At 43.9% G+C, this 25,152-nt stretch overlaps 1 protein-coding gene across 2 annotated transcripts in view; it reads left to right on the forward strand.

Moving 5' to 3' along the window:
* The window catches only part of NEDD4L (NEDD4 like E3 ubiquitin protein ligase), a 190,995-nt gene that overhangs the window by 19,613 nt on the left and 146,230 nt on the right, over positions 1-25,152 (forward strand). For both annotated transcript variants that reach the window (XM_062600395.1, XM_062600393.1), the window contains exon 2: positions 16,690-16,763. In XM_062600395.1, the coding sequence (XP_062456379.1) occupies positions 16,690-16,763 (74 nt within the window). The remainder of the gene's footprint in view (positions 1-16,689; positions 16,764-25,152) is intronic.

The raw sequence follows: 25,152 nt of genomic DNA on the forward strand, positions 1-25,152 counted from the left end.
TTTTGCTACTCAAATGTCTTTGATTTTCAGTTCAGTGCTTTTATATAGAGTGTCAAAATATTTGATAGATAATTAGAACACCAGAAGAGGAGTAATGTCCTTCCAGACAAGGAATGTTCCTCTCTAAGGAAAGAAATGGTTTAGAAGCTGCAGTGTTGTTACTACCAACAGTGTCCTCAGAATTTAAAGAAAGAAGATAACAGAATTCTCATAACACTTCTTCTAAAAATGGTGGTTAGAATATCCTATATGCATAGGACTTAACTGTTGACCTTTGCAGAGACTCTAAGGAAAATATTTGAAATACATTGATCGGAGCTTTAGCACCTCTTTTTGTGAAATGTTCACCTCTACAGCACTAGTTATTACTCACCAAGGAGCTTCTGAGGAAATGCTTTAATGCAGTGCTTCGAAGGAAAACGTTTAATTCTTCCCTCTACCAGGAAACACGCACTTCTCGTCAGGGAGATACGCCACGGTACATCTGTTTGCCATTTTTAATTCTGCTGCATCAAAAAACTGGATGGTCTGTGCCCCTGTCTGTAGTGCAAGAGCCCACGTGTGCAGCTGCTTCTCTGCCACTTGGCTTGCTGACCTGCGGGCACCAGCGCCGTGTGCAGCTCTGGGGCAGGGCCCTGTTACAGGAGCACTGTTAATTACTCGTTGTTAATTACTGGTCCTACTGAGCAATCAAAATAAGCAAGCATTGAGTTAGTCGGAGACTTTGTACCCTTACCTGCTTACCTCTGCTGCGCCTCTCCTCTTGCTTGTGCTTGCCTAGTCATGACTTACAAAACCTTATGCTTTTCTGGTTGGCAGTAAGGAGAAGGCTTCCTGCCAAAAAGCTAAGTGTAACCTCGTCCAAGAGAGGAGAGGGTTCACTGGATGTGACAGATACACAGCGGCTCTGCTCAGTTTGCTTCCAATAACTTTTTGGTCTACTTCAGCAAACACTGCTGCATATTGACCACCACAGATAGGGATGAAGTTACGGTCAAAGCTCTCCTGCACCTGGAAGTATTTCAAAATACCACTAATTAAACTACTATATATGGTGAATTTAAGGGGCATTGATTGATTCAGAGTGTATCATAACCTAGCTTGGTAGAAATTTAAGCCAGTTCAAGCTTTATCATAATATTCAACCTTTTCCTCTCTTCCAGAAGAGAAACAAGTGATCATCAGGAGGAGTGAGCTTTAATTTGTCTCGGAGGGAGGAGCATCGTGGAGGGATGCTCTCCTTGTACTACTGTTCCACTCTGGAAATGAATTAGGAAGCTGTGTAGCAGCCCTCTATCTGTGAGCCTAACAGATGTTTTTGAGTGTGTGTACATGTACATGTGTGCAGGTGGTGTATGAGAGTGTTTTTTTTTTTTTTTTTTTTTTTTTTTTTTTTTTTTTTTGAGAAAGAATGGAATATAGTAGAGTATATCATAGAATCAGTAAGGTTGGAAGGGACCTCTGGAGATCATCTAGTCCAACCCCCCTGCTCAGCAGGGTCACCTAGAGCATGTTGGGGTTGCATCCAGGCAGGCCTTGAATGTCTCCAGAGAAGGAAACTCCACAACCTCTCTCTGTGCAACCTGGTCCAGTGCTCTTGTCCTATATGTAGGTTGAAAAGTCAACTTTGACCTTGCCTGGGGAAGACGGCAGTGTTTCCAGAAAACCCTGATACATGCCTTTGGTTTTCAAAGATGATCTTAAGATATGTAAAGGATTTCGTTATTTTTAACTCTGCTTGTTATTGTCCAAAATCTGAAGCTTTTTCTTATGAGCACTTGAGATACAGGGTCTTGATATTCGCAGTTCCAGAGACTGTAAAAACACTGTTCAAGTATCCAACAGAATGATAATATTTCATAAGCCTTTCGGTGGTGATCTGGCTTGGAGGCTACAGAACTTCTAGTGGAATAAAGTTCTTGCTTCTGAACTGTTACTTTGTTGTTGCATTTGAGCTGCAAACAAAGTACATGTCTTAAGTGTGTTTAGATGCTGAGAATAATTAATACTTTGGAGTTCAGTTTGTTTAAACTGTGTGGATACTGATACGAAAACACTGAAGTTTGCGTAGTTCCTTGAAATATTGTATGCATAATGTTTCTTTATACATGCGTAATCGCAGTTGATTGTCGTTGTATAAATCTGATTGCAGTTGGGCTCAGTGCTTGTATATATGCCACCAAATTAAACATACTTGGTGCTGTACCGTTGCACTGTGGCCAGCAGCACAGCAAAGCCTGCGTGCGCTAGGAGCCTCCGCCCTCGGGCCGGGGCTGGCGGCGGCGCTGGGCACGTCCGCCTCCTGCGCGGGGCTGGGACGTTGTTGCACCGCACGATCGTTCCAATATGAGCTATATCCAGTGACAGGAGAATCGCGTTGGGGAGTGCTTGCTTTTTTCCATCTTCGGACAAAAGAACAGAAGCCACGCGTGCTGCAATGTTTGCAAAGGTTTAAACAGACCTGTTTCTTACTGCATGGTTTTCACTGAACGTTTGCAATAAACGAATCTTGCCAGGAGATTATCAGTATGATTTGTGCACTTCAGTGGGTTTTTTGACTCTTGAAGCTTTTCAGGATTAAGTTTTATAACCAAAAAGTTAAAACAAAGTTCTAGCACTGAAGCCTATCTTTGTAAGTATTCAAATGCTGATTTGCTTCATTTATCTCAAACGTTACCAGATTTAATATCAGGGAAATAACCTCTGAAACCTCTCCACAAGACTCAAGGCAAGCGCTTGTGCTGGTAGTGATTGCTGGTTTTCATTTTGAAAGTTTATTTTACTTCTGAATATGTCTTGTTTTATGTGAAGTGCTACTAATAGGGTATGTTTGGGATTTTCCTTAGGGAATATGGTGAACTTCTTTAAAAATTAAAAGGCAAAGAAGCCAGAACAGGTTTCTATCTGGTCTCTTTAAGAGGACAGCAGCAGAAAAATCAGATACGAAAAATAGTTTTTTCTTGCTTTTGATACTCGCATCTGTGTTTCATTTCACTATTTTCTCTGGATAGTTGGTTTCTCGTATTTGTTGAGATCCTGTAACTAATAACAGTGGTGGAGAGTATTTTAGAAACTGGACAAAATGTTTGCAAGAGTATATGAAGCCAGCTTAATTTCTAGTTATGTATTAAACTCGTGATACTTGCTGACAGTTGCTGTTATGCAGATTCAGTCTGGAAGTCAAATTGTTTATTTCTGGTTCAGACAGGTTGCAAGTAATAAACACTCTGCAGATTAGATTTTTGTCGTCAGTTAAAATTTGAAACTAGAGTTTTAGCATTGTAGTACAACTTTAACATGGGGAAAATCTGCCTTCACCTCTTCAATGTAGATTTTGATCTTTTATAAGCAAGACAAAATACTTTTGCTAAGCTGGATTTTGCTAAGCATAAAAGCCAGCATATATCACCTTGAAGCCTTTTACATGTCATTGCCTACAAATATAACCTGAACTGATTGCCTTCCTACCTATCTGATTCTGAACCACAGTTGTTTTAAAGCTGTTTTACTACCTGCCTCCCTCCTAACCAGAGTTGTTTTAGAGCAGTTTTCCTTGGACTTCTGTTTTTGTCTGTTTCCAGTTCATCTCTCTTTCCCACTGTGGTGGTGGTGGTGGTTAGATTTGAACACAGTGCTTTCCTCTTTGTGCCATGTTTAACTTGCTATTTGTCAACATTCAAGCAAAGTCTGTGGAAGAAGAAAAGAGAGAAATGGAGGATGAAAAACAGGCACTTAACATGTTTTGTTAACCCCTTTTGATCGTCTCATCTTTAATATTGTGACAGTGCTGTGGGAAATCAAGAACTTCTTTGGTAGTCCTACTGTATGTGGTCTTGCTGATTACTTTCTCAGTAGCATCTTACTATAGAGTTTTCAAAAAGCTTTCCTAATTACTTGCATTATGCGTTGCTTTTTCATAGCGGATTGATCGTTGGGTGATGTGAATTAAGAAAGGGAAATCATGCCTGACCAGCCCGATAGCTGGCTGTCTCATTGAAGAAGGTTTGGTGGATGAGGGGAGAGCAGTGGATGTTGTTTATTTTGACTTCAGTAAGGCTTCTGATGCTGTCTCCCATAACGTGCTCGTAGACAAACTGATGAATTATGGGCTAGATAAATGGACAGGGAGGTGGGCTGAAAATGAACTGCTGGACTCAGCAGGTTGTGATCAGTAAAACAAAGTCCAGCTGGAGGCCGGTCACTAGCGGTGTCCCCCAGTGGTCGATACTGGGGCCGGTACTGTTTATCATCTTTGTTAATGCCCTGGAGAATGGGACCAAATGCACCCCCAACAAGTTTGTTAATGATGTGAAACTGGGAGAAGTGGTTAATAGAGCAGATGATTGTGCTGCCATTGAGAAGGACCCTGAGAATGAGGCAGAGAGTGATCTCATGAAATTCAGCAAAGAGAAGCACAGAGTCCTGTACCTGAGGAGGCGTAACCCCAGCCCCCAGGACAGCCTGGGGGGTGACCACCTGGAGAGCAGATTTGCAGAAAAGGGCCTAGGGGCCTGTCTGATCCCTCACGGCAAAGGCGGCCAACAGCATCCTGGGCTGTGTTAGGAAGAACATTGCCAACAGGTCAAGGGAAGTGATCCTTCCCCTCTACTCAGCCCTGGGGAGGCCTTATCTGGAGAGCCGTGTCCATATCTGGATTTCCAAGTACAAGGGAGGCATGGGTATACTGGAGCAAACCCAGGGAAGGGCCCCAAAGGTGATTAAGAGACTGGAGCATCTGACATAGGACAGGCTGAGAGAGCTGGAGTTGTTTAGCCTGAGGAGGACAAGGCTCATGGGGCATCTTACCAATAAACACCTGGTGGAGAGGAAAATAGAAGACTGAGCCAGACTCTTCTCAGTAATGTCCAGTGACAGGACAAATTGAAATATAGGAAATTCCACTTAGACATAAGAGAACGTTTTTAACTGCGAGGACAGTCAAACACAGGAAGGTTGGGAAAGCTGTGCTGTTGGAGATGCTCAGAACTCAACTGGACACCTCCCTGAGCAGCCTGCTCTAGTTGACCCTGCTTTGAGTGGTGCGGTTGGACTAGACAATCTCCAAAGGTCACTTCCAACCTCGTTCATTCTGAGATTCTGTTTAAGGGCTGATGTACTGCTTACTGTTGATGGTTTTCTGATTCATCACTGAATTTGTATGAGAAAGGGGAATCTAAAATGCTGATATGGAACAACACAGTTACACTTTGATCTGTGTGGTGTTTTGCTGTAGGACAAATTAAGAGGATTGTATTAAGTGCATTTAATTTTTCACTTTAAAGTTTTTCAAATTTCAGGGGGCTGTTGGATTTCAGTTTACCAAGTGAAGATGTTCAGGAGATTGTGTTAAACAAATTTTGAAACAGTATCTGATGATTAGGCATCAGCTTCACTAAACCAACATCTGTTTAAAGCACGTCTTGTGCATCCTTCCATGAGTTCTTATTGCAAGTTCTTGATTGGGAATTCAGGCCATTCTTCGTTAGAGAGCTTTTTTGTATTTCTCTTTTGACTAATATGTTTGGAAGTAGCACTCTCTTCTGTGTGCTGGAAAGTAATAGATCTGACTGGACATTAACCCAAAGATAATAAATATATGAAACTAAATCAGCTGGCTTTGTTTCCTTCTCCATGACTGGCAAAACTTTTGTGAGTGTCAGAGACACTGTAATGATCAACCAGCTTGTAAAAACAATATTCTGTTATATGGTAGTTCATATTTGAAGGACTATTTTTGCACCCCAGAAAGTTTGATATTTGTTTAATTAAAGTCAGCTGAAGAAGGGAGGGGATAACCTCTGACAGTATTAAAAAGCAGGACAAAAGCTATTGGATAGGTGTTCTTTTTCTTTACTGTCACAGGCAGATCTGGAAGAAGACATCTGTGCATAGTCTGCATGAGACTGCTGGTTAGTGTAATGAATTATGTAGTGCAGAAAATATGTTGGTTCTGTGAATTCTTTGAGTGAGTGATATAAATAGATCTAAATGTTAAATAAGGAAAATCAAGTCTTGTACTGCAGTGCAGCAAGTCCATTAATTTAAAATTCTTCTGCATTCTTTTAGGTATTTCTAAAGATCACAAGTGACCTGATTTAACAGGCTCACTAAAGCTCCTCAAGTATATCTAGCTGTATGGGGTTGACCTGATTTTTTAGTAAAAACACCTCGCAGCTTACCTGCAGTATTTAATTTTAAAAGATACAGTAAAAATAGCTTGTAAGCAGATTTTTGTGAGCTCAGTGCTTTGTGATCTTTATGGTGTTGTTTCTTTATGGTGTTGCTCTGCTGTTTGCGTGTGTGTAAAACAAGCCTCGTGATACTGTCCCTCTAAGATGAACTCGTGCCCTTCTGAAATTTTGCATGGTGTCCCCCCCGACCCCCAAATGTGTCAGTCTAATCAGGGAAAACATGAAAATCTTGCCCCTTCCTAGAAGTCCCAAGTCCTAAGAGTAGGACTTAAATCATTAGTGTAAACGGTTTAATATTTTTGCAAGTCCCTTGCATTTCTAAAAGCTTGCAGAAGCTGTGGAGCTTGGGTTCAAGGAGTTGAAACGACAGCTACCGTATAGGCTCATTTCTGTTAAACAGTCCTTGTATAAGCTTATGATGCCTGGACTTCTCCAGACTCTGCTCTTCCTTTAATGCAGATTGATGTTTTTTAAAGCAGTTGCTATGCTAGTTTTGGTACTTGTTATATTTAGTAGGCTCTTCAGTAAATTTGTAGCATTGTGAGATAATCAGTCTTTTCAGGCTAGCCAGACATCGTCTTTGGTTACTCTTTAAAAACTCACTTTATACAACCATCCTATAAACTTAACTTTCTGCCAGCCCTTTCGACTCACCTGAAGAAAGCACGTGCTCCTCGGGCAGTGGCCTCTTCCTTCTGGCAGCTGGCTAGTATTCCCTCTGCTCCGCCGCTGAAAAGCGCGGGCCCCTCTAAACTCGGGCTGTTGCTGTGTAAAGGTAAAGAGAAGTCGGGTTCTGCTTAGCAGCATGATCCTGGTTTTCTCAGAATTTGGGCCTGTCCCATAGTTTGCCTTCGCGTTGCGCAGGAAATCCTGAAATCAGCCTGCCGGCCCTCTCCGAACAGTTGCGGGTGCGTGTTCTCCGTAGACTGACCTGTCCGTCCAGCCGGGAAGGCCTTTCCAAGGAGGTTTCTGCAGCGTTCTTCCCTTCCTCCAAAACCCTCGAGGTTCGGTTGCTTCAGTTTTGATTTCTGCCTTAGACAATATGTGATGATCTGTTTTGTTAACACATGTTGCACAAGGTAACATGTTTGTGTTGTAGGTGAAAAAGGGCAGAATTTGTTTCAGTTTCAAACTTTCTAAGGTAAATGATTTATGAATAAAAAGGAGAAAGAACTGAGTTAGGTTCCCAGGCTGGTTGTAATGAAGCTACCTAAAATGAGATTTTAATTTCCATGCTTGAGCCAAAAAAATAGCTGGTTGTGTCCTGGTCACGTTTATTCTTGCTCCGTTTTCCTATGCTGAACTTTGCAGATAAGGGTGGAGATTTGGGTTTGCATCCGTAATGCCTGTCTTTGTTTTTAGCATTTGATTGCACAAATGCCACTTAAATCTCAGGTTTGATAGGATAACACAAGAGTCATACTGAGATTTCTGTACTGTTGCTGTAGGCTTCGGAAAATAGTTTTTAACTGATATCCCCAGAGGTGTCCGCATACAAATTGAGCTGTTCTCTTTGAGTCATGATGCCTCTTTTTCTCTCCATGCCTTCAGAAAGAAAACCAACTTTTTTGCCCCAGCTGTATGTATTATTTGGAGGTAATGAAATGTAGCAACATCGTACGTTGACTGACTTCTTTACTTGGCTGATACCCTTTCTTCTTCCGAACTGCGGTTTGCTCGTTTGTTTCTTTAAACGTGTGCGGAGGTTTTAGTTTGAAGTGGAGTGTTTGTAGGGCCGTGTTCTTCGGTCAGCGGAGCTGCTGTCCGCCAGACAAGCAGGCGGAGGGAGGAATGCGGTCCCCCCTCCGGCAGCCCGGGGAACATTCTTGGGCTGAGATAGGAAGGGTTGGGCAATGGTACAGGAGTAAGCACTGAGAATCACCTCACCTGAGCATTTCTAAGGCATGAACGGCTGTTTTCTGGTGGTTGCTCTTGCGTTTTGGGTTTTTTTTTTGAGTCATTGTTCATTTGTGTATTTGCAGCACAATAGTGTTTCAGCTTTCGTTGGCTGCTTCCATGGCACGAACAGCTGGCCTTACGCACGTACGGCGTAATAAAAGTAGGGTTTGTTCCCCGGAATAGAGCTGTGCAGCAGGCGTCCTCAGCAAAGCGCGTACGTCGCTTTGGTTCCCTTTAGATGGTTGGATGTTAGGCTGTTTGGTGTATGTTAGAACAGAAGATGATACGACTCTAATACTCTGTGTAAAATGTTGATGTGGAATAGCTTACTAGACTGCGTATCTTTGACTAGGCTGTTGGTTTAGGCCACCAAAAAATCGGAGTGAAGAATCAGATTGATTTCTTTTTGTTGTTGTCTAATTTTTCTTCTGCATATTCAGTTGCTAGAAGATTTGGAAGTATTCTAACATGATTAGCCTTACTATAGAAAATATTCAAGTAGATGAAAAAGTTTCATTTTGTTTTGGAAACGCAGATCCTAACTGACAACTTTTCATAATATTATGGAGAATTAAAGAGTGATTTGTTTGGGTAACTGTCTGTTTTTATGGTGTCCAGTGCACCAGGGTGCTGCTGCTTCATTCAGGCTGAAAGATAGGGTGAGGGGTTTAAATGTGAAGTCATTAAGTTATATATTCTGGGTTTTCGCCGTTCTGTTTTGCGACCCTTGAAGTAGAGCGGCGTGAAGGCGACCTGCGCGCCGTGGCTGGCAGAGCCGTGCTCGCGGGGCTCTGCCGTGCCGGTAGCTTTCCGGCGTTACCTGGTTTCTTTCATTCCATTCCGTGGAAATTTACCTCGCTGACGCCTATCTTGGTTTGAAATCAAAAGAGTTTGTATAAAAAAAAAAACAAAAAACAAAACTGCGGTTCATGCTGAGCTTTCTTCAGGTGAAACACTAGATTGCTGTCCTTTCACCTCGTTGCCTTGGTAATGGAAATTTATTGCCTCCCAGAGTCAAACTTCCGCATACTGGTTACTACTGTTTAGAGCACTTCTGGGTCGTCTCGCTGCCGCGCTGCTCACTCCTTAGCAGCGCTGTCTTGCTTTATACAAGAGTCTTTTACTGAAGGAACTGAGGAGCTTGGTAAGTTTGGCTTTCGTTAACTGTTCAAAGACCGTGTGACTGTATCTCAGGAAGTCTTGGGGTCGACACCAGCTGTTAACGCGACTGGCTGGTTCCGCTGCGTCCGAGGTAAATGTGGTGAAGGTGGTCTGGGGTTTCCACGCTAGTGGGAAGGTGTGTGCTGTGTCTCAGCGATTCTTGACGCGTTTGTCAAGGGAGCTTGTCCATCTTGAGGTATTTGACCTATAGCTGATTTTATTTACCTTTCGTATGGTAATAGCAGAAGAACATTTAAATGCTTAATCTGGTACGTCGGCGTCTCTGGCCTGTACTGCATCTGCTGAAATGTTGGTTTGCAGATGCGTCCTGGTGCGTTTCGGACTTGTCTGCTCGTTGAAGGAGCCGAGCTGCTGCGTCCGAGCTCGCGTCGAATGCTCTTCCCGCCGCGCGTGCTGAACGCGCCGTAGAAGTTGCTGTCCTGAGAACCAAATAGGAGGCTGACACCTGCGGTTTTCCTTCTTATATCAGAAAACTGTGTATTGCTGTGAACTGATTTTTGATACTTATTTAGAAAGCTACTAAAGCTCATTCGAGCTGGTGTTTACAGTGCAGCCATTTTCCTTCAGCGGATGTGGGCCGAGCTCCCTCCTGGGTTATTCTGCAGGGGGGAAAACTGCACAGGTTACAGCAGTATGTTTTGCCCAGATTCTTTCCCTGCCGTCTCCTTAACGCCTCCTTAAGCCTCCCAGCTCCGGGAATGTTTTATTAATCCAGGAGCAGGAGGTGGTTGTGTGTATTTGGGGGTGTGGTTTTTTTTTTCTCCCTCTTATTTGAAGTGACTTTACTTTTCAGAGCACCAGAAGAAAGTAAGTCTTGTTCACTTGAAAATGTGGATTGTGCCCATAAACATGGCTTGTAAATCTGTAAGCCCGTCGTATTCCTACCTGCTTGTTGGCATGACCTTGGGCTGCGCTTCGTTTGTCAGTGAAGCTTTTGTTGTCGGATGGGCTTTGACTTTCACTTGGCTGACTTGGTGCCACCGTACCCAGCTGGGTCTTTTGTAAAAGACACATGGCAGTGTGTGAATTACTGATATATTAAAAAAAAAAAATAGAGAGGTTATCCTTTAGCAACAAGCTATGTGATTTCTGCCCCTTTTTAAGGGAGCAAGAACACACAAACTTCATGTTAATCACAGGAAAGCAGAAATAAATATGAACGTGGCTGATGACAGAGTTCAACATGAACACGTATCGAAGGCCTCCGCGGCGGCGCGCGGGCAGGCCGGGCTGGGCCCGGCGGGGGGCGAGGGAGAGGCCGTGCGCGGCCCGGCGGGCGAGGCGTCGGACCCCGGGAGCGCCCCAAAGCGCCGGCAGGAAGCGCGAATTTCGGAACTTTAGAGAAGGGAATGAAGTTAAGAAATATACGTTATTTTGGACAAGGCACAGCTTAGAAAATACATTTACATTTTTAACAGCTGAGCTTTGAATTTCATTCCGTGATTATTCATCTGCCTATATCTTACAGAAGTGGAAAGCAACTCCCTATAGAGCTCAAATAAAGTTCAGATCATTGGTAGTTTAAGAAGAAAGGGTAACCTAAATAAATATGTGCTATAAGTAAATGCTCCCTTCATACAGTGTTGCATTTAGGAGACAACTGAAACTTTTCTTTCTAAAACTGGTGGAATTTTTTGTCTTTCTGATATTCATCTCTAAAGAAATATTGCAAAACTCTTGAGACAGAAGAGGTAGCTTGTGTATCTTAACTGTATAAATACGTATATTTGGCAAGTTCCTGGAGGTATTAGTCCTCTGGAAAACATAAGAGAACAAATGTATTTGAGTCGTTTAATGATTAAGGAAAAACCCTCAAATTATATTTTGATAGAAGTGAAGGATCTGGGGGAGTGGGGTATTTCTTTGATAAATATTTTCAACTGTGAGCAGAAACAGAAGAGTGCTTTTTATATATCCACTTACTAGGAACACTAAGTCATTTAAGGGTGGATACGCTCGAAAAGCGGCTGCTCTTATTCAGTGTCAGTATTGCAGCACGTCAATCATTAGCACCAGTTCTCTGTGATTACTAAATATGTGTATAAAACAGAGGAAGGAATCTAGGTCAAAAGCTTCCGTCTGTGGCACTGGGGAAGTGGGGACAGGAAAACGGACCACGCTGACTTCAGATCCCCCCGTGTGCTGTCAGAGCTGGGATGACTGCGGCCAGCGTAGCAGTCGCTTCCTGTTGACGTGCAGAGTGAAGCTATGAAAACATGCAGCGCTGAACACAGTGACCCTGGGAGGCCAAGTGTTAGTTTGCTGTGGGTAGACTGGGCCGTGGACCAGGTGGTAAGTGACCACCTCTTTCCTCTGTTCACTGGCTTAGGGGGGCATTAGGTAGAGCCAGAAGATGAAAGTCAGTTTGTGCTGGCAGAACTGCTCCGTGAGTGCATGTTAGATGACTGGTCACTTACAAAAGTCTTTCAGTTAAAATATTCACCTGCCAATAAACTTTTTCTCTGCTGGATTTGTGTATGTCAATGATGTTGTCCAGTCAGTTTAATGTCCTTCTGGTCGGTAGCTTATTCAATTCATGTGGTACCTCAAACTATTTATCTTTAAAGAACTCCTATGATTACCATAGCTGTCGTTACTTTGATGCTTGAGGGAGAGCATATATTGTGGTTAGGCTGTAGCATTGCTTTGGCAGAGCCTGGTTTCCCACTTCTGGTTACTGGTTTGATCAATCTCCAGTTAGTGCACTACGGAAGCGTAAAAGTTTGTGTGGTGAAACCTGATCAGGAAACCTTGGTTTTTCTTGCATCATGTTTCTAGTTTCCTAATCCAGGTCCTCATGGAGCTGCACTGGTGAACAGAAAGTAGATGGGAAAGAATGGTCAAGCATAGGAGAAAGCTAGGAGATGGCCTCCTTGAATGGCAGTGTCATTGGGCATCACATGCACATGCATAAGTGTAAAGACAGTGCTTCCCTGGTAAAGCTACTTGATGTCCAGCAGTCAGCAACATAAGAACTTTTTAATGCAGGAACTTTTATCAAGACCATCCATTCCAAATTGTTTGTGGCTTTATGCACTTTTTTTCATATCTTCTTTCAACTGTCTGCTGCTTAGGCCGAAGAGTGCGGATCTACGTTGTATAGAAGTCTTACGTCTGATCGTTCTTAGCAAGTTAAGACTTATAAGTAGTTGGAAAAAGTAGACAAGCTTACCATCTAGGACACCAACTGCATCCTTCAACCTCATTGCTCACAGTCTCCCATGCATAGGATCCCAACCAGAGCCGAAACTCCACAGCAGGTGTATCGCTTCCCTTTCTCCTCCAAATTAGTATTCTCATACACTTCTCTACTTCAGTCTGAGATTTTCCTGGGATGGCATACTAAATATGGTCAACTCAGTCTTTTCAGGGTGTATCAGATTTTATGCTTGTATGCATAAAATGGACTGGACTTTACTGCAATGGATTACTGACTCATGTCTTGTGCTTTTCAGAGACATCAAATATCCTGCAGAGCAGGAGCAAACAGGAGGCTTTCGCTTTACTGGTGGCATCAATTGGTCTTGATTTACAAGTGCCTAATTCTGGAGTGAGAACCTTTTGGCCCTTTTTGATATGTAGACCGAGACCAGTTGACACAGAACTTCACTTAAAACATTTTTTGTGCTTTTATATGAGAATTTGCTGATCCTGGAAATCTAGGTATTAGGAGTAAAAATAAAAGGCAAATCAACTTTCCCAAGCTCAGTTAAATGTTCTTGGGTGTTGTAGGCATAAATCTCAAATTTCTAGGCTTGGTTCCACGTATATTTTTTTTTTGCATGGAAATAGTTTTTTCAGCAGCTGCCTCCATCTACCCTTCATCCCCAGCTGTCCATTTCTTCCTCCCCTTGCCTTAGTTTTGTTGGTATGCTGTTTGTGGGCTGCACTGGCCCAAGGTTTTGACCTAGGTACGAAACAACGGGGCAAGGTGGGTTGGAGGGGAGCAGTTTAAGTTGGCACTTTCCACTGAAAGAAATGTACATGTAAACATGGCCTTAATCTCAGCAAGCAAAAGTACTGCTTAACTAAAGATTAGCTCAGGCTCAAAGCTGAGAAGGGATCCCTTTAATTTGGTGTTTGATTTTTGGATCCTGGGTCTGCTGATCCAGAAATTTTCCATGTTAAGTGATCTTGTCCAGTCTGTTGTCTGTCCTTGTGTCTTGGGTTTACAAGAAGAAAACAAACCAAATTACGAATTTTCTTTTCTTGAACAGCCTTTTCAAAGAGGCGAAGGTGGAATTTTGTGTCAGGTAGTTGGTGCTCTCTGTTTAAAGTCTCTCTTTGTGCCTTGCCAAGCAATCCTTTATCTGATTTTTGAGGGACAATGAGGTGAGATTACCTCTCTATTGCTGCAAAAGATTAACTGCTTCCTCTACCTAGGGACAGCATACTTGGAGGGAATTTTCTGAAAAAAACCTTTCTGAAAAAGATACTTTATGTTTGCATCCAACTCTGATTAGGATGTCTCTTTCACTAGAGAAATGTGTGCAGTGGTAAATACCCGTGTTAATCTGTCAGTCATCTCCACCAAGCAGAGTGTGGAGCTGCAAGGGCCTGACATAAACCTCAGTAAAATCTGTTCTTCTCTGGAAATGAAGTGACAGAAACGGTCAAGGAAAGCATGCAGCTATCAGTGTCAATTTTCCTATGGAAATACTAGATTTGGGGCAGAAGGTCCCCTTTTAAATGGGAAGTGATCTGCTTTGTTATAGAGTGTTTATTGTAGTTACTTACTGGAAGGATTTTTAATGTTGTAAGGTGTCAGAAGAGCTTATTTATTAATCTGAACGACTTACATCTGTCCTTATGTTCTGAACACAGAACGATGCTGTGGTGTGCACCATTCAAAATTTTTGAATTTTTGAGTGTGCTTGCAACACTTGCCCTCTTGTTACTTGAGGTGTTTTCTTTTCTTTTGTTGTTTCAATATTGCATATATTTCAACAAATAGTTGCAAAAGCACTACTACTTTGTACTTCATTGCTTGCAGACAAGGAGTACCAGGTCTGAAATTTGATCTGCTCCTGCTGAGTGAGATGAAGGAATTTTTAAGCAGAGGCTGCAAAATGGAGGCAGGGAAGGACAGGGTCACATCATCTGGAGGAGGTATCTGTTTGACTAAAATAGCTTTATTATCCAACCTCACACATAATGTCACCAAATCATTTTCTGGGTTAGTGTCAAAATGTGTACTTCAGAGTATAAAGTGAGTGTGGAGGAATTAGTCTTGAACTATTCTATTCAGATAGTTTAGAGTCAGGTAGCGTCTTTTGGGTCTAGTAGAACCTGAATTTTAGGGATCGGACAGTATTTGGACTTCCTCTCGTGAGTTGTTTTTTTTTTTCATGTTGTTTTTGATTCAGTTAATATATAGAGGTGATCTTAATGCAGAGAAAAGATGCCACTCCAACAAAAAGTACGAATACTTGTTGGTTTGGGGCTTTATGGGAGGACTTTTGAATACCATTCAAAACATAGTTACATATTCAGGACCCGAGGCAACGGGCACAAACTGAACCACAGGAAGTTTCGTATAATATAAGGAAGAGGATCTTCCTTATATATGAGGATCTTCCCTGTGAGAGTGGCAGAGCACTGGGGCAGGCTGCCCAGAGAGGTGGTGGAGTCTCCTCTTCTGGAGATATTCAAACCCGCCTGGCCGTGACCCTGTTAGCACACTCTAGGTGACCCTACTTGAGCAGGGGGTTGGACTAGATGATCTCCAGAGGTCCCTTCCAACCTCACCCTTTCTGCGATTCTGTGACCATTAAAGATCCCTTATTCTGTCCCTCTCTGCTTCGTGTTATGACTTCCTGTCCTTCAGTTCTCCTTCAATAAGGTCAGAATTATCTGCATTTGGGGCATTTTTGCCATCCTACTTTTCTCTTCATAAAGGAGTTTTCTTGACCCTCCTAATCCACAAGTTTGACTTTTGTCTAGAAAAGTTGTTGATTTATGTCACTCTTGAATTTTGAGCATGTGCTATTATAATGCCTCAGAGCAGAGTATTGATATTACCAGGTTGAAGAAAGTTAAATAAAATACTCAGAGCATTAACTTCAAAATTCTGTCAGCATAAATCTGCTATTTTCTTCTCCACATGCATTGATTTTTGTCCACCTGTTTGGTGGACAATTTTGTGCTCTTTTGCTAAGGCATCCTGTTTTCTCCATTTGAAAACTCCTTTGTACAGTGTAACTGCTGCTGGAAAGAGTATGAACAAACAAATTTTTGGAAAAGATTTAAATCCTCAACTTTTTGTTCGTTTGTTTTTAACGCAACATGTTTAATGTGTTGGAGGTTTGCCAACTCTCCTTGCAGACAGGTTGAATAAGACCAGCCCCCATGGATTTCTCTCTCTGAAGTATTCTGTTTCTGGCTCCTTCCAGAGGAATGGTATTAGACTGGACAGGCGGTGGTTTGTTTCTGTAGTGTTTCTGACTTTCGTAATAATCTCAGAAAACCTCAGATAAGGCTGGCAAATCAGTATCTCTCCATTAGCTCTATTAAGCAGATAGAGCAGGTGGAGCGTGATCATGCCAGGATAAACCTGCGGGAGAATGTTACTGTTTTCCAACGAAGCTTCAAGGAATGGATTCTGAAGTGACAGTAACTGATCTTGCAGTTTTGGGAGGGATATTAGAAGAGAGAAAGCTGTAATTGACATCGGTGACTGTGAAATCTTGTTTCTGTAGGACACACTTAATTTTGGTGATGTCTTTGTTTAACAAAAACTAGTCAAACAGGATGAAAATACTGTTGATATCAGTGTTTCCCAGGACTAAACATAACGAGATGATAAACTTGCATATTGCTAGGACATCAACCTGCTCATCTTTGAAAGTTGTTTTTGAGCTTTGTGTATATCAAGATGATGAGACAGGTTTAAACAAATGAATTCTAGATTTTGAAATTAAGTTTTTTTTATATTGTACCTTTTTAAACCCTTGAGATCGCTAATCTAGACAAAAACATTATGAATGTTTTACCTTGTGTTTTAAGAGACAGCTTTACAGTCTAAGCAGAATGAATTTCTGTGGAATACACATTAAATGAACTAGGTTTCTGAGGATCACTTAGGATTTCAAATACCTTGTTCAGCAAATTGTCTTTTATTGCTGTTACTATATTATTCTATTATAGCATTATTACTATTATGTTATTACTATTACCCTATTTTTGTTCAATTCTTACCAGCTTTGGTAAGATTGGATGTTTTTCATGTTTGCGTCCGGGCTGTTCTTTAACAGTTAGATATACACCTCTTGGAAGTTTTTCCTTTCAAAATCTAACCTAGGAAAAACTCCTGCTATCTGAAAGCTGAGTTCATTCACAGTTTAACCTCTTGTAAAGTGATGATCTTGAAAATCAATTACTGAATAAACATTAAACCTCTCTTCTTTTTTATTAACAGGAGGAGTCTCGTATCCTCAGGGTAAAGGTGGTTTCTGGCATTGATCTAGCAAAAAAAGACATCTTTGGAGCCAGGTAGGTGTTTTGCATTGAGTATTTTGTGCTTTTAAACACAATACATTAGAGCAAGGACACTGTAATTGGTTATAAACATAATGAGAGATCCTAGTATGTGATTACAACCAATGCAAATTATGGAATGTTTGTTGGCAAGAAGGCCACTAATCACACTAAGGACTGTTCATGCCCTCTGGAATATCCCCTCTTCCACCACAGGAAACAGTTCCTTAGCTCATCTGCTGCCCTAGTTCTGTCAACGTGTGAGGAAGCACTCAAATTTTGGCAGGTTTTGATAATATTTAAAATTCTCTCAGCTGTCTCCCCATATGATCCACATGATGCAGGAAAGACTGAAAGCCAGCAGCACCCTCTTTCCTAATTTGAGAAAGCTCCACTCTCTCTGCTGGTTTTTAGTACCAGCCTCTCTAGTGCCTGGTGTCAAAGTCTGACTTAATAGCCAGACTGAATTTTCTTGGACTCTTGGGCATATCTGGATACCACTGCTGCAGTTCCTAAGAATGGTACATTTTAAATAAAAAGTCAATAAAAGCATTGTATCTTTATTTAGCTTATGCTGTTACAAATCTAGTGCAGGAAAGACTTTGGCTTGAACTGTGCTTTTTTACTTTGGCTATGCCGAGTCCAGGTTTTGCTTTTGGTTGAGCCTTGAATCTACGGGTGTGTTAAACCGAGACCCGAGAGGAGAAAGAGCTTTCTGGAGTGCATGGGGCAGTCTGCCCGTGGTTGTCTCCCTGTTTGTGTGTGCATTGAAAGACGGAGCAGACAGACCATAGTTTGCACTGGTCTTCGAGCCAGAATAACTATTGCAAAATGAGAAAACTGGTTTTAAGTGGTCAAGTGGGAACATCTAGACACAGTCACTTTGTTCTCCAAAGTCTTTTGTTTTGAAAGAATTAGTCACAGGTGTAAAATGCACATATTAAAAAAGGAGGTGGAATAGCTTTCCTCCAAGCCTAGGCTTGTTGTGTAAATAGTGCTTTAAAGAATCCGATCGTTCTAAGGTAGTGAGTGAGGGACAAACTGGTTCTGAAGCAGAAAAGCATTATTTTTCTTTTTCTGAAGGCTAATTCCAAGTTTGACGTTCTTCGCTGATTTTGGTCGGATGTATGAAGAGATTCTTTACTAAAAATGTCCCCAGCTATATAGAAGTATCACTTTAAAGTTAGCAGTAGCCAGTTTAGCTCTTAATTAAATGACTCTAATTTCTGAATTTATAATTAAGCCTTCCTGTAGACTTCCCTATGTATCTTTAATGATGCCTGCGAATTGTTCATTAGCTTGCCTATCTAGCTTGAAACTACATGAAAGCAGCGATTAAAAGTTTAATCAACTTTAATTTTTTTTGTGAAATTTGCAACAAACGTTCCTTTGGTAGCTGAATGCAGAATATGGTAAGACAAAGCTTTATTATTTTCTTCCCCTAAATTTGCTATTTTGAAGAATAGCTTTTGATGCTAACCATAAGCAACAAAAGAAGCGGCTCATGTGTAATCAGACGTAGCGCTTGCTGAGTAGATTCGTGGTAGTACTGTTACTAGTGTGGCCGGGTTGCACTATAGGAGTACTACTGCTTGCTCTCGCTGCATCAGCACGTACCTCCCGGGACTCGCGCTCTTCGCCTGCTCTAGCAGTTGGAGTTGAGATGCTGCAGTACCAAAATTCGAGAGAGGAGGAACAAATTCTGGAGAAAAGCAGGACTAAGGCACAGAGAAAATGAGATTTTTATTGAAGTATACTAACCACAGAGTTAACGTTTTTATGTGCTACCTTTGCTTTTTCTGTATCTTGTTTAATTTGGCCTTCTTGTATGATTACGGATTTTATAGTTACTAGATATATTAATTGGATGAATTTTCTGCATTTTTTGAGCTTTAAATTTTATCACTTATTTTGAAAAAAGCAAAACTTTTAGTTGAAATATAAAATCTGCTTATTAGAAGGAATTTTATGTAAATATTGAAGTGCTATGGCAAATTCACAGAAGTAAGCCAAGAAAAATGGGAATCTCTTTAGTACTCATTTGATTCTTTAAAGGATTGTAGTATCTCCTTCAGCCATACTTTTTGTAGATGTTTTGTAAATATTTAAGAAGTCTTATTCAAAAGAACTCCTGAAACTTACTCAGAAATTGAGAAATAAAAAAAAACTGCTTTCAAAATTCACATAAACTAAGTGAAATTTGAACAGAGTTCTATTGATGTAGTCCTTAAATATTTAAATAAATTGGCCTCAAGTCGATAGGTTTTCTGTAAAACCAAAGAGTTAAAAACATAAGTTGGGAATATGTTTTTAACTTTGTTTCGAGCAAACTGTAGTAAAAGCGAGACTAACAGCATCATGCATCACAAACGTAGTGAAACGCTCGTGTCGTTGTGCTGACAAGCTTTCGGACAGTGTTTTTGGGGGGGGGGGAGCTCGCGCTGGATTTGACTTCCCTTGCTTGTTTTAAGGGCCTTGCTGAGACTTCAACATTTCATGCTGCTTGAATCTCAAGTATGGTTTGAGTCATCGCAACCAGAATCGTTCTAACGTGGTCGTCAGTACGTGTTGGGTAATAATTACCCTATGGACAGTTTCGCTGAGGATCAGTGTGGAATAGATGATTAAATTCTTATTTGGGGAGGGGGCGTACGTAATGTTTGAGCTAAGCGTGAGGGTGAGGAAAGCGTGAAGTTGTAAAGGCTGCCGAAGCGGCTGTTGGCTGTAGAGTGCGCGTTCAGGATCCCCGAGCAGAACAGTAAGTAACGCTGTCTCCGGGTTTCCTGTCGGAGTGGGTGTAGACCCCGACCCTTTCTCTTTTCTTATACTCTCCCCCTCTGCCCTAACTAAGTTTTGTCTATTAAAAAAAAAAAAAAAAAAAAAAAAAAAAAAAAAAAACCCGTTGGAGGAGGGTGGTGGTGGCGCTGATGTAACTTTTAGCACACCGACACAGGCTAGCGCCTCATCGGGGAGGAAGTGATGTTCTCGTTGCTGAGCCGCGGGGTGAAGCTGCGAGTCCCCTGTGAGCCGCCGGGCAGGAGCCGCGCGCGGGGAGAGGCCGCGAAGGGCCGAGCGAGGCGGCCGGGGGAGCCGCGGGCCTCGGAGGGCGCGAGCCCGCCGGTGCGGCGCGCGGCCCCGTTGGACACGCGCGTGGGGAGCGGCCCCCAAGGGCCGGGGGAGCCGCGGGCCTCGGGGGGCGCGAGCCCGCCGGCGCGGCCCCGTTGGACGCGCGTGGGGAGCGGCCCCCAAGGGCCGAGGGAGCCGCGGGCCTCGGGGGGCGCGAGCCCGCCGGCGCGGCCCCGTTGGACGCGCGTGGGGAGCGGCCCCGAAGGGCCGGGGGAGCCGCGGGCCTCGGGGGGCGCGAGCCCGCCGGCGCGGCCCCGTTGGACGCGCGTGGGGAGCGGCCCCGAAGGGCCGGGGGAGCCGCGGGCCTCGGGGGGCGCGAGCCCACCGGCGCGGCCCCGTTGGACGCGCGTGGGGAGCGACCCCGAAGGGCCGAGGGAGCCGCGGGCCTCGGGGGGCGCGAGCCCGCCGGCGCGGCCCCGTTGGACGCGCGTGGGGAGCGGCCCCGAAGGGCCGGGGGAGCCGCGGGCCTCGGGGGGCGCGAGCCCGCCGGCGCGGCCCCGTTGGACGCGCGTGGGGAGCGGCCCTGAAGGGCCGGGGAGCCGCGGGCCTCGGGGGGCGCGAGCCCGCCGGCGCGGCCCCGTTGGACGCGCGTGGGGAGCGGCCCCGAAGGGCCGGGGGAGCCGCGGGCCTCGGGGGGCGCGAGCCCGCCGGCGCGGCGCGCGGCCCCGTTGGACGCGCGTGGGGAGTGGCCCCGAAGGGCCGAGGGAGCCGCGGGCCCCGGAGGGCGCGAGCCCGCCGGCGCGGCCCCGTTGGACGCGCGTGGGGAGCGGCCCTGAAGGGCCGGGGGAGCCGCGGGCCTCGGGGGGCGCGAGCCCGCCGGCGCGGCCCCGTTGGACGCGCGTGGGGAGCGGCCCCGAAGGGCCGAGGGAGCCGCGGGCCCCGGAGGGCGCGAGCCCGCCGGCGCGGCCCCGTTGGACGCGCGTGGGGAGCGGCCCCGAAGGGCCGGGGAGCCGCGGGCCTCGGGGGGCGCGAGCCCGCCGGCGCGGCCCCGTTGGACGCGCGTGGGGAGCGGCCCCGAAGGGCCGGGGAGCCGCGGGCCTCGGGGGGCGCGAGCCCGCCGGCGCGGCCCCGTTGGACGCGCGCGGGGAGCGGCCCCGAAGGGCCGAGGGAGCCGCGGGCCCCGGAGGGCGCGAGCCCGCCGGCGCGGCCCCGTTGGACGCGCGTGGGGAGCGGCCCTGAAGGGCCGGGGGAGCCGCGGGCCTCGGGGGGCGCGAGCCCGCCGGCGCGGCCCCGTTGGACGCGCGTGGGGAGCGGCCCCGAAGGGCCGGGGGAGCCGCGGGCCTCGGGGGGCGCGAGCCCGCCGGCGCGGCGTGCGGCTGCGTTCGACACAGGTCGAACAGCTAAGCTTCACAACTAAGCACACTGTACCGCCACGTAAGCATTATAATTTTACATTTATTTCCTTTTGTTCTATCTCTGAACTTTCTTAAATGCCCTGTCTTACTAAATTCAGCTGTTGAGGATGCTTGTATTCTTGTGTGTGATTAAGGAATGCAAATTATAATGTAATTTATTTTAATCATGTAACATACTGAACAGATTATTGTTATTTATTAGTGTTTCGTTTTTACTCACACGTGATGACGGTACTCGAAGCCTCACTCGTGAATGAGGCTGAACTGTGCGAGTTGCTGCGTACAGATGCAGCCACTGCCTGGAGGGTCTTGGAATATAAAATTAAATCTCCTCTCTGCGATGCAGTATGTGTTTACATTTTACAGAAAGCTAAGTAGATCATCTTCCAGTGACCTAGTCTGTTTGCCGAGCACCTTCTGCCTCAGTGGGCAAATTTGTATCTCTTCCTGAAGGTAATTCCAGTATGGACCTGGATTTTTAATCTTTTGTTTTACTCAAAGTTATGGGACTAGAATGTTGTTATTTAGAGAAGAAGGTGGTATATTTTTATCTGTAGATAAGACTTTAGTATGGACTTGTGGATTCTTCAAATGTCTGGAGATGAGCCTCGTATCGCTCCTCTGGGCACGTACTTTTGTAGTAACTGGTGAAATAGGTGACAGTGCTGTAGGTTTGAGTGATTTACTGCATGTAATTCCCCTCTTGCTGTTTTAGCGCGTTGAAAGAGCACAAGATTAAAAAGGCGTTTAACAAGATATATAAAATGTAGCGACATAATTTATTTCGTAATGCGCCACACCGATTTTTCAAAAGGTGACGCGGCACTTGCGAGGGTGGCGCTGGGCTGGCTGCTGTGCCGTTTGGCGCAGTCTCGGCACGCGTCTATGAACGCGATTTCTGTGCGCGGTCCCAAGGAAGGAAGGTGGATGCCTGCGTGCAAACGAGAAGGAAATGTTTTCTGCTTATGACTGGTTGTGTGAAGTAATACGCTATCCTGTGGATGTTCGCGTCAGTCTGACAGAATTGGAAATAAAGAAGGGCATGTTTTTATGTATGAAAAAGGATGCATCAGATTAAATTTCTCGACTGCTGCTTTTGCCTTCTAACCCGTTGAGTGAGCGGGAGTTCTGTCCGTCGGAGCTGGGAGGGGTGCAGCGTTTCCCAGAGCAGGGAAGGCTCTCCTGCGGGAAGAGGAGCCTCGGCGTCCGGGGCCGTCGCAGCGCGTCGGGGGCCTCCTGGCGCGCCGGGCTCGCCGCCGCCCCGAGGGCGCGAGCCCTCGCCCGTCCCGGCCCCTGCTCTGGAGCGCGCCCGGCGCCCTGTCGCAGCGAGGTTTGTACCGTGAATGCTCTTCTAGCTCACGGAAAAATTCTGGGGAAAACTGTGCTCATGAAAGAGCTAGCGCGTGTGCTAGCAGCTGAGTGGTAAAAACATTAAATTCTATTTCTCTTACTGATGTCTTACTCTGTCTATTCAAAGCTAGTTAATAGAGGTGAATTAGTCATAAAATTTAACCAAGCAGTTGGTTTTGTAAATAGTTTGGTGCACAATAAACACTCTTGAATGCGCTGTAATACAGGATTTTGTAAATACTGTCTTTGTAAACAATAAAGCTCCCTCTGGTGGCTGGTGTAGTGACCAAAGGGACTGAATCTTACCTCACATCTGAATAAGCAAATGTTTTTGTCAAGAACTTCTGTTTTTACGAGCAGTAAACCATTTTAAAGAAAATAGACAAAACTCAAAATCTTGAATTGCTTTTGTGGTGCGTATAACAATGCTTTCTGGCATCAACCATTAGTCAAAAATTTTACCCAATAAACTTAAATGCAGTTAAGAGCATTCAAGGGAGAATGTAATTTCTGGGGAAATGTTTCAGCATTGCAAAATAAAATATATTCCAGTGTGTAAAATACACTGTATATCCTGTCTCTAGGAGTTCTTGGACATGGAGCAAAACTTAGAGAATTCTGTAAGGCAGACCTTTCAAATGATTGAATTCAGCAAAGCCACTTGTACCAATGGCGATGGTTCAAGCGGAATAGAATTTATCTTGTGTTTCTTTTTTCTAGCTGGAAAGTAAAGTATAGGAAGCCACCTTTCTTCTGCTGGTTTAAGGCTCTGAGAAACACAGTATTTGGAGCAATATAATATCTTAGCTCAGTTGGTTAGAGCATGATGCTGCTAATGCCAAGGTCATGGGTTCAGTCCCCATACAGGCTATGCTGAGGGTTGGACTAGATGACCTCCGGGTGTCCCTTCCAACCTTACCATTCTATGATTTATTCCTAGGATTCTATTCTTTAAATTTTGTGCAATGTCATTAATAATTTAGTCTTACCCAAAAAGTGATGTGATTGCTCCATACCTTTGCCATGTGTACACTGCAGCTAATTGAATAATTCTCTTATTTTTCGTGCACTTGCTATATTTCAAGGGAGCAATGGCTAATCTGAGTTGAATTTATGTGGAAAATCTCAATGTCAACAAAAACACTTATCAAATAAGAATTTTTATTCTTGCAAGCGTGAGTGAGTACTTTAGCAATCATTAGGATGCAACTGTGATGAGTTCCTGATCTCCTGTCTCCTGCTTTTTTTTTTTTTTTTTTTTTTAATGAATTGCTCAACACATGGCTGTTATGATATTGCATGGCGGGGGGAAGTTTACTAGCAGTATGTTTGAAGTGACAGTTGGCTCAATATGCAATGAAAAATTGGAAGATTTTCTAGTATAGAAGACATCACCATGTTATGGAGTAGGGAGAAAGGCAAGAAGCCAGTTGAGAACCTCATTAAATTTAGACCAGGTTTAGATTCAGATTTTGTAAGTAAAGTACCAGACAGCAAGAGTGACCTAAAGGAAATGGAAGGGGTTGACAAGGTAGCTGCTGCACTGATTAACGGAAATAAGATTTGGTCACTTATTTTTTAACTCCATGGAATCACAGTAATTATGGATGTGTGAGGAGAACATTCAACAAAGATAACATCTATAAAGCAACTGGTATAAACTTGCCATCTGCTGTCTCTTTTGAAAGCAGAAAAACGCTCAAAAGACTAAAGAGAACTCTTTAATGAGCAGCTAGTGAAGAATAAGTTATTAAATTCCTTGGAAGGCATGTAAACAGCAGGCTAAAACGTAATGAATTCGCTGAAACGTCTTTCTTTTTACCTGAAGAGATGGCATAGCCCAACAAAAGAGTTCAGATTCAGATTTTTTTGACATATGTGTAATTTAAAGAATTTTGTCACAGTGTATTTGTCAAAAGATTTTGTCACTGTTATGAAGAACATAGTTTTAGTATCCACAACTAAAATTCTTCTAAACTTTTAAACTGTTTTTCTTTCACATTTTTTTTCTATTGCTTACATCCACTAATACCCATTCTCAGTCTGCCCTTTGGGACAAATCAGCTAAAATGATCAGCTAAATCAGCTTAAATGATTTAGATGAAAAATTTGATTCTCTAAGAGTTTGTTGTTGTTGTAGATGGCACTGTAGAAATACCTGAAATCTCCTCTCCTGTAAATCTGAATGTACAGGTGGATTCTGTTGAATTTCATCATGTTCCTTATCGGCACAAATGTGCTCAAACAGCTGAGCTGCAGTGGGATTCCTGCAAGCTTCCCAACGCACCTAGTAATAAAGCAGGTGAGCCCTCCTGTGCAACACGTAACAACAAAACGTGACGATTTGGAGAGCTTTGGGAAGATACCGCAGAATTTTAACAGAAAACGCATGATCAAAGCTCCTACAGATAAGCTTTTTTTTAGCTCAACTTAAAATTTGAAAAGCAAGATCAGTTTTCTAAAATTCAAAGTCAAAATGGAATGCAAGATTTTCTTTTTCTTAATTGATCTTTACATATCTCTACAGAATTAGAAAGCTTAGAGATCAGCTTGCCTAAGCTGGTCTGTGTTAG

Source organism: Rhea pennata, chromosome Z, assembly GCF_028389875.1.
Source record: "Rhea pennata isolate bPtePen1 chromosome Z, bPtePen1.pri, whole genome shotgun sequence".
Classification (NCBI taxonomy): Eukaryota; Metazoa; Chordata; class Aves; order Rheiformes; family Rheidae; genus Rhea; species Rhea pennata.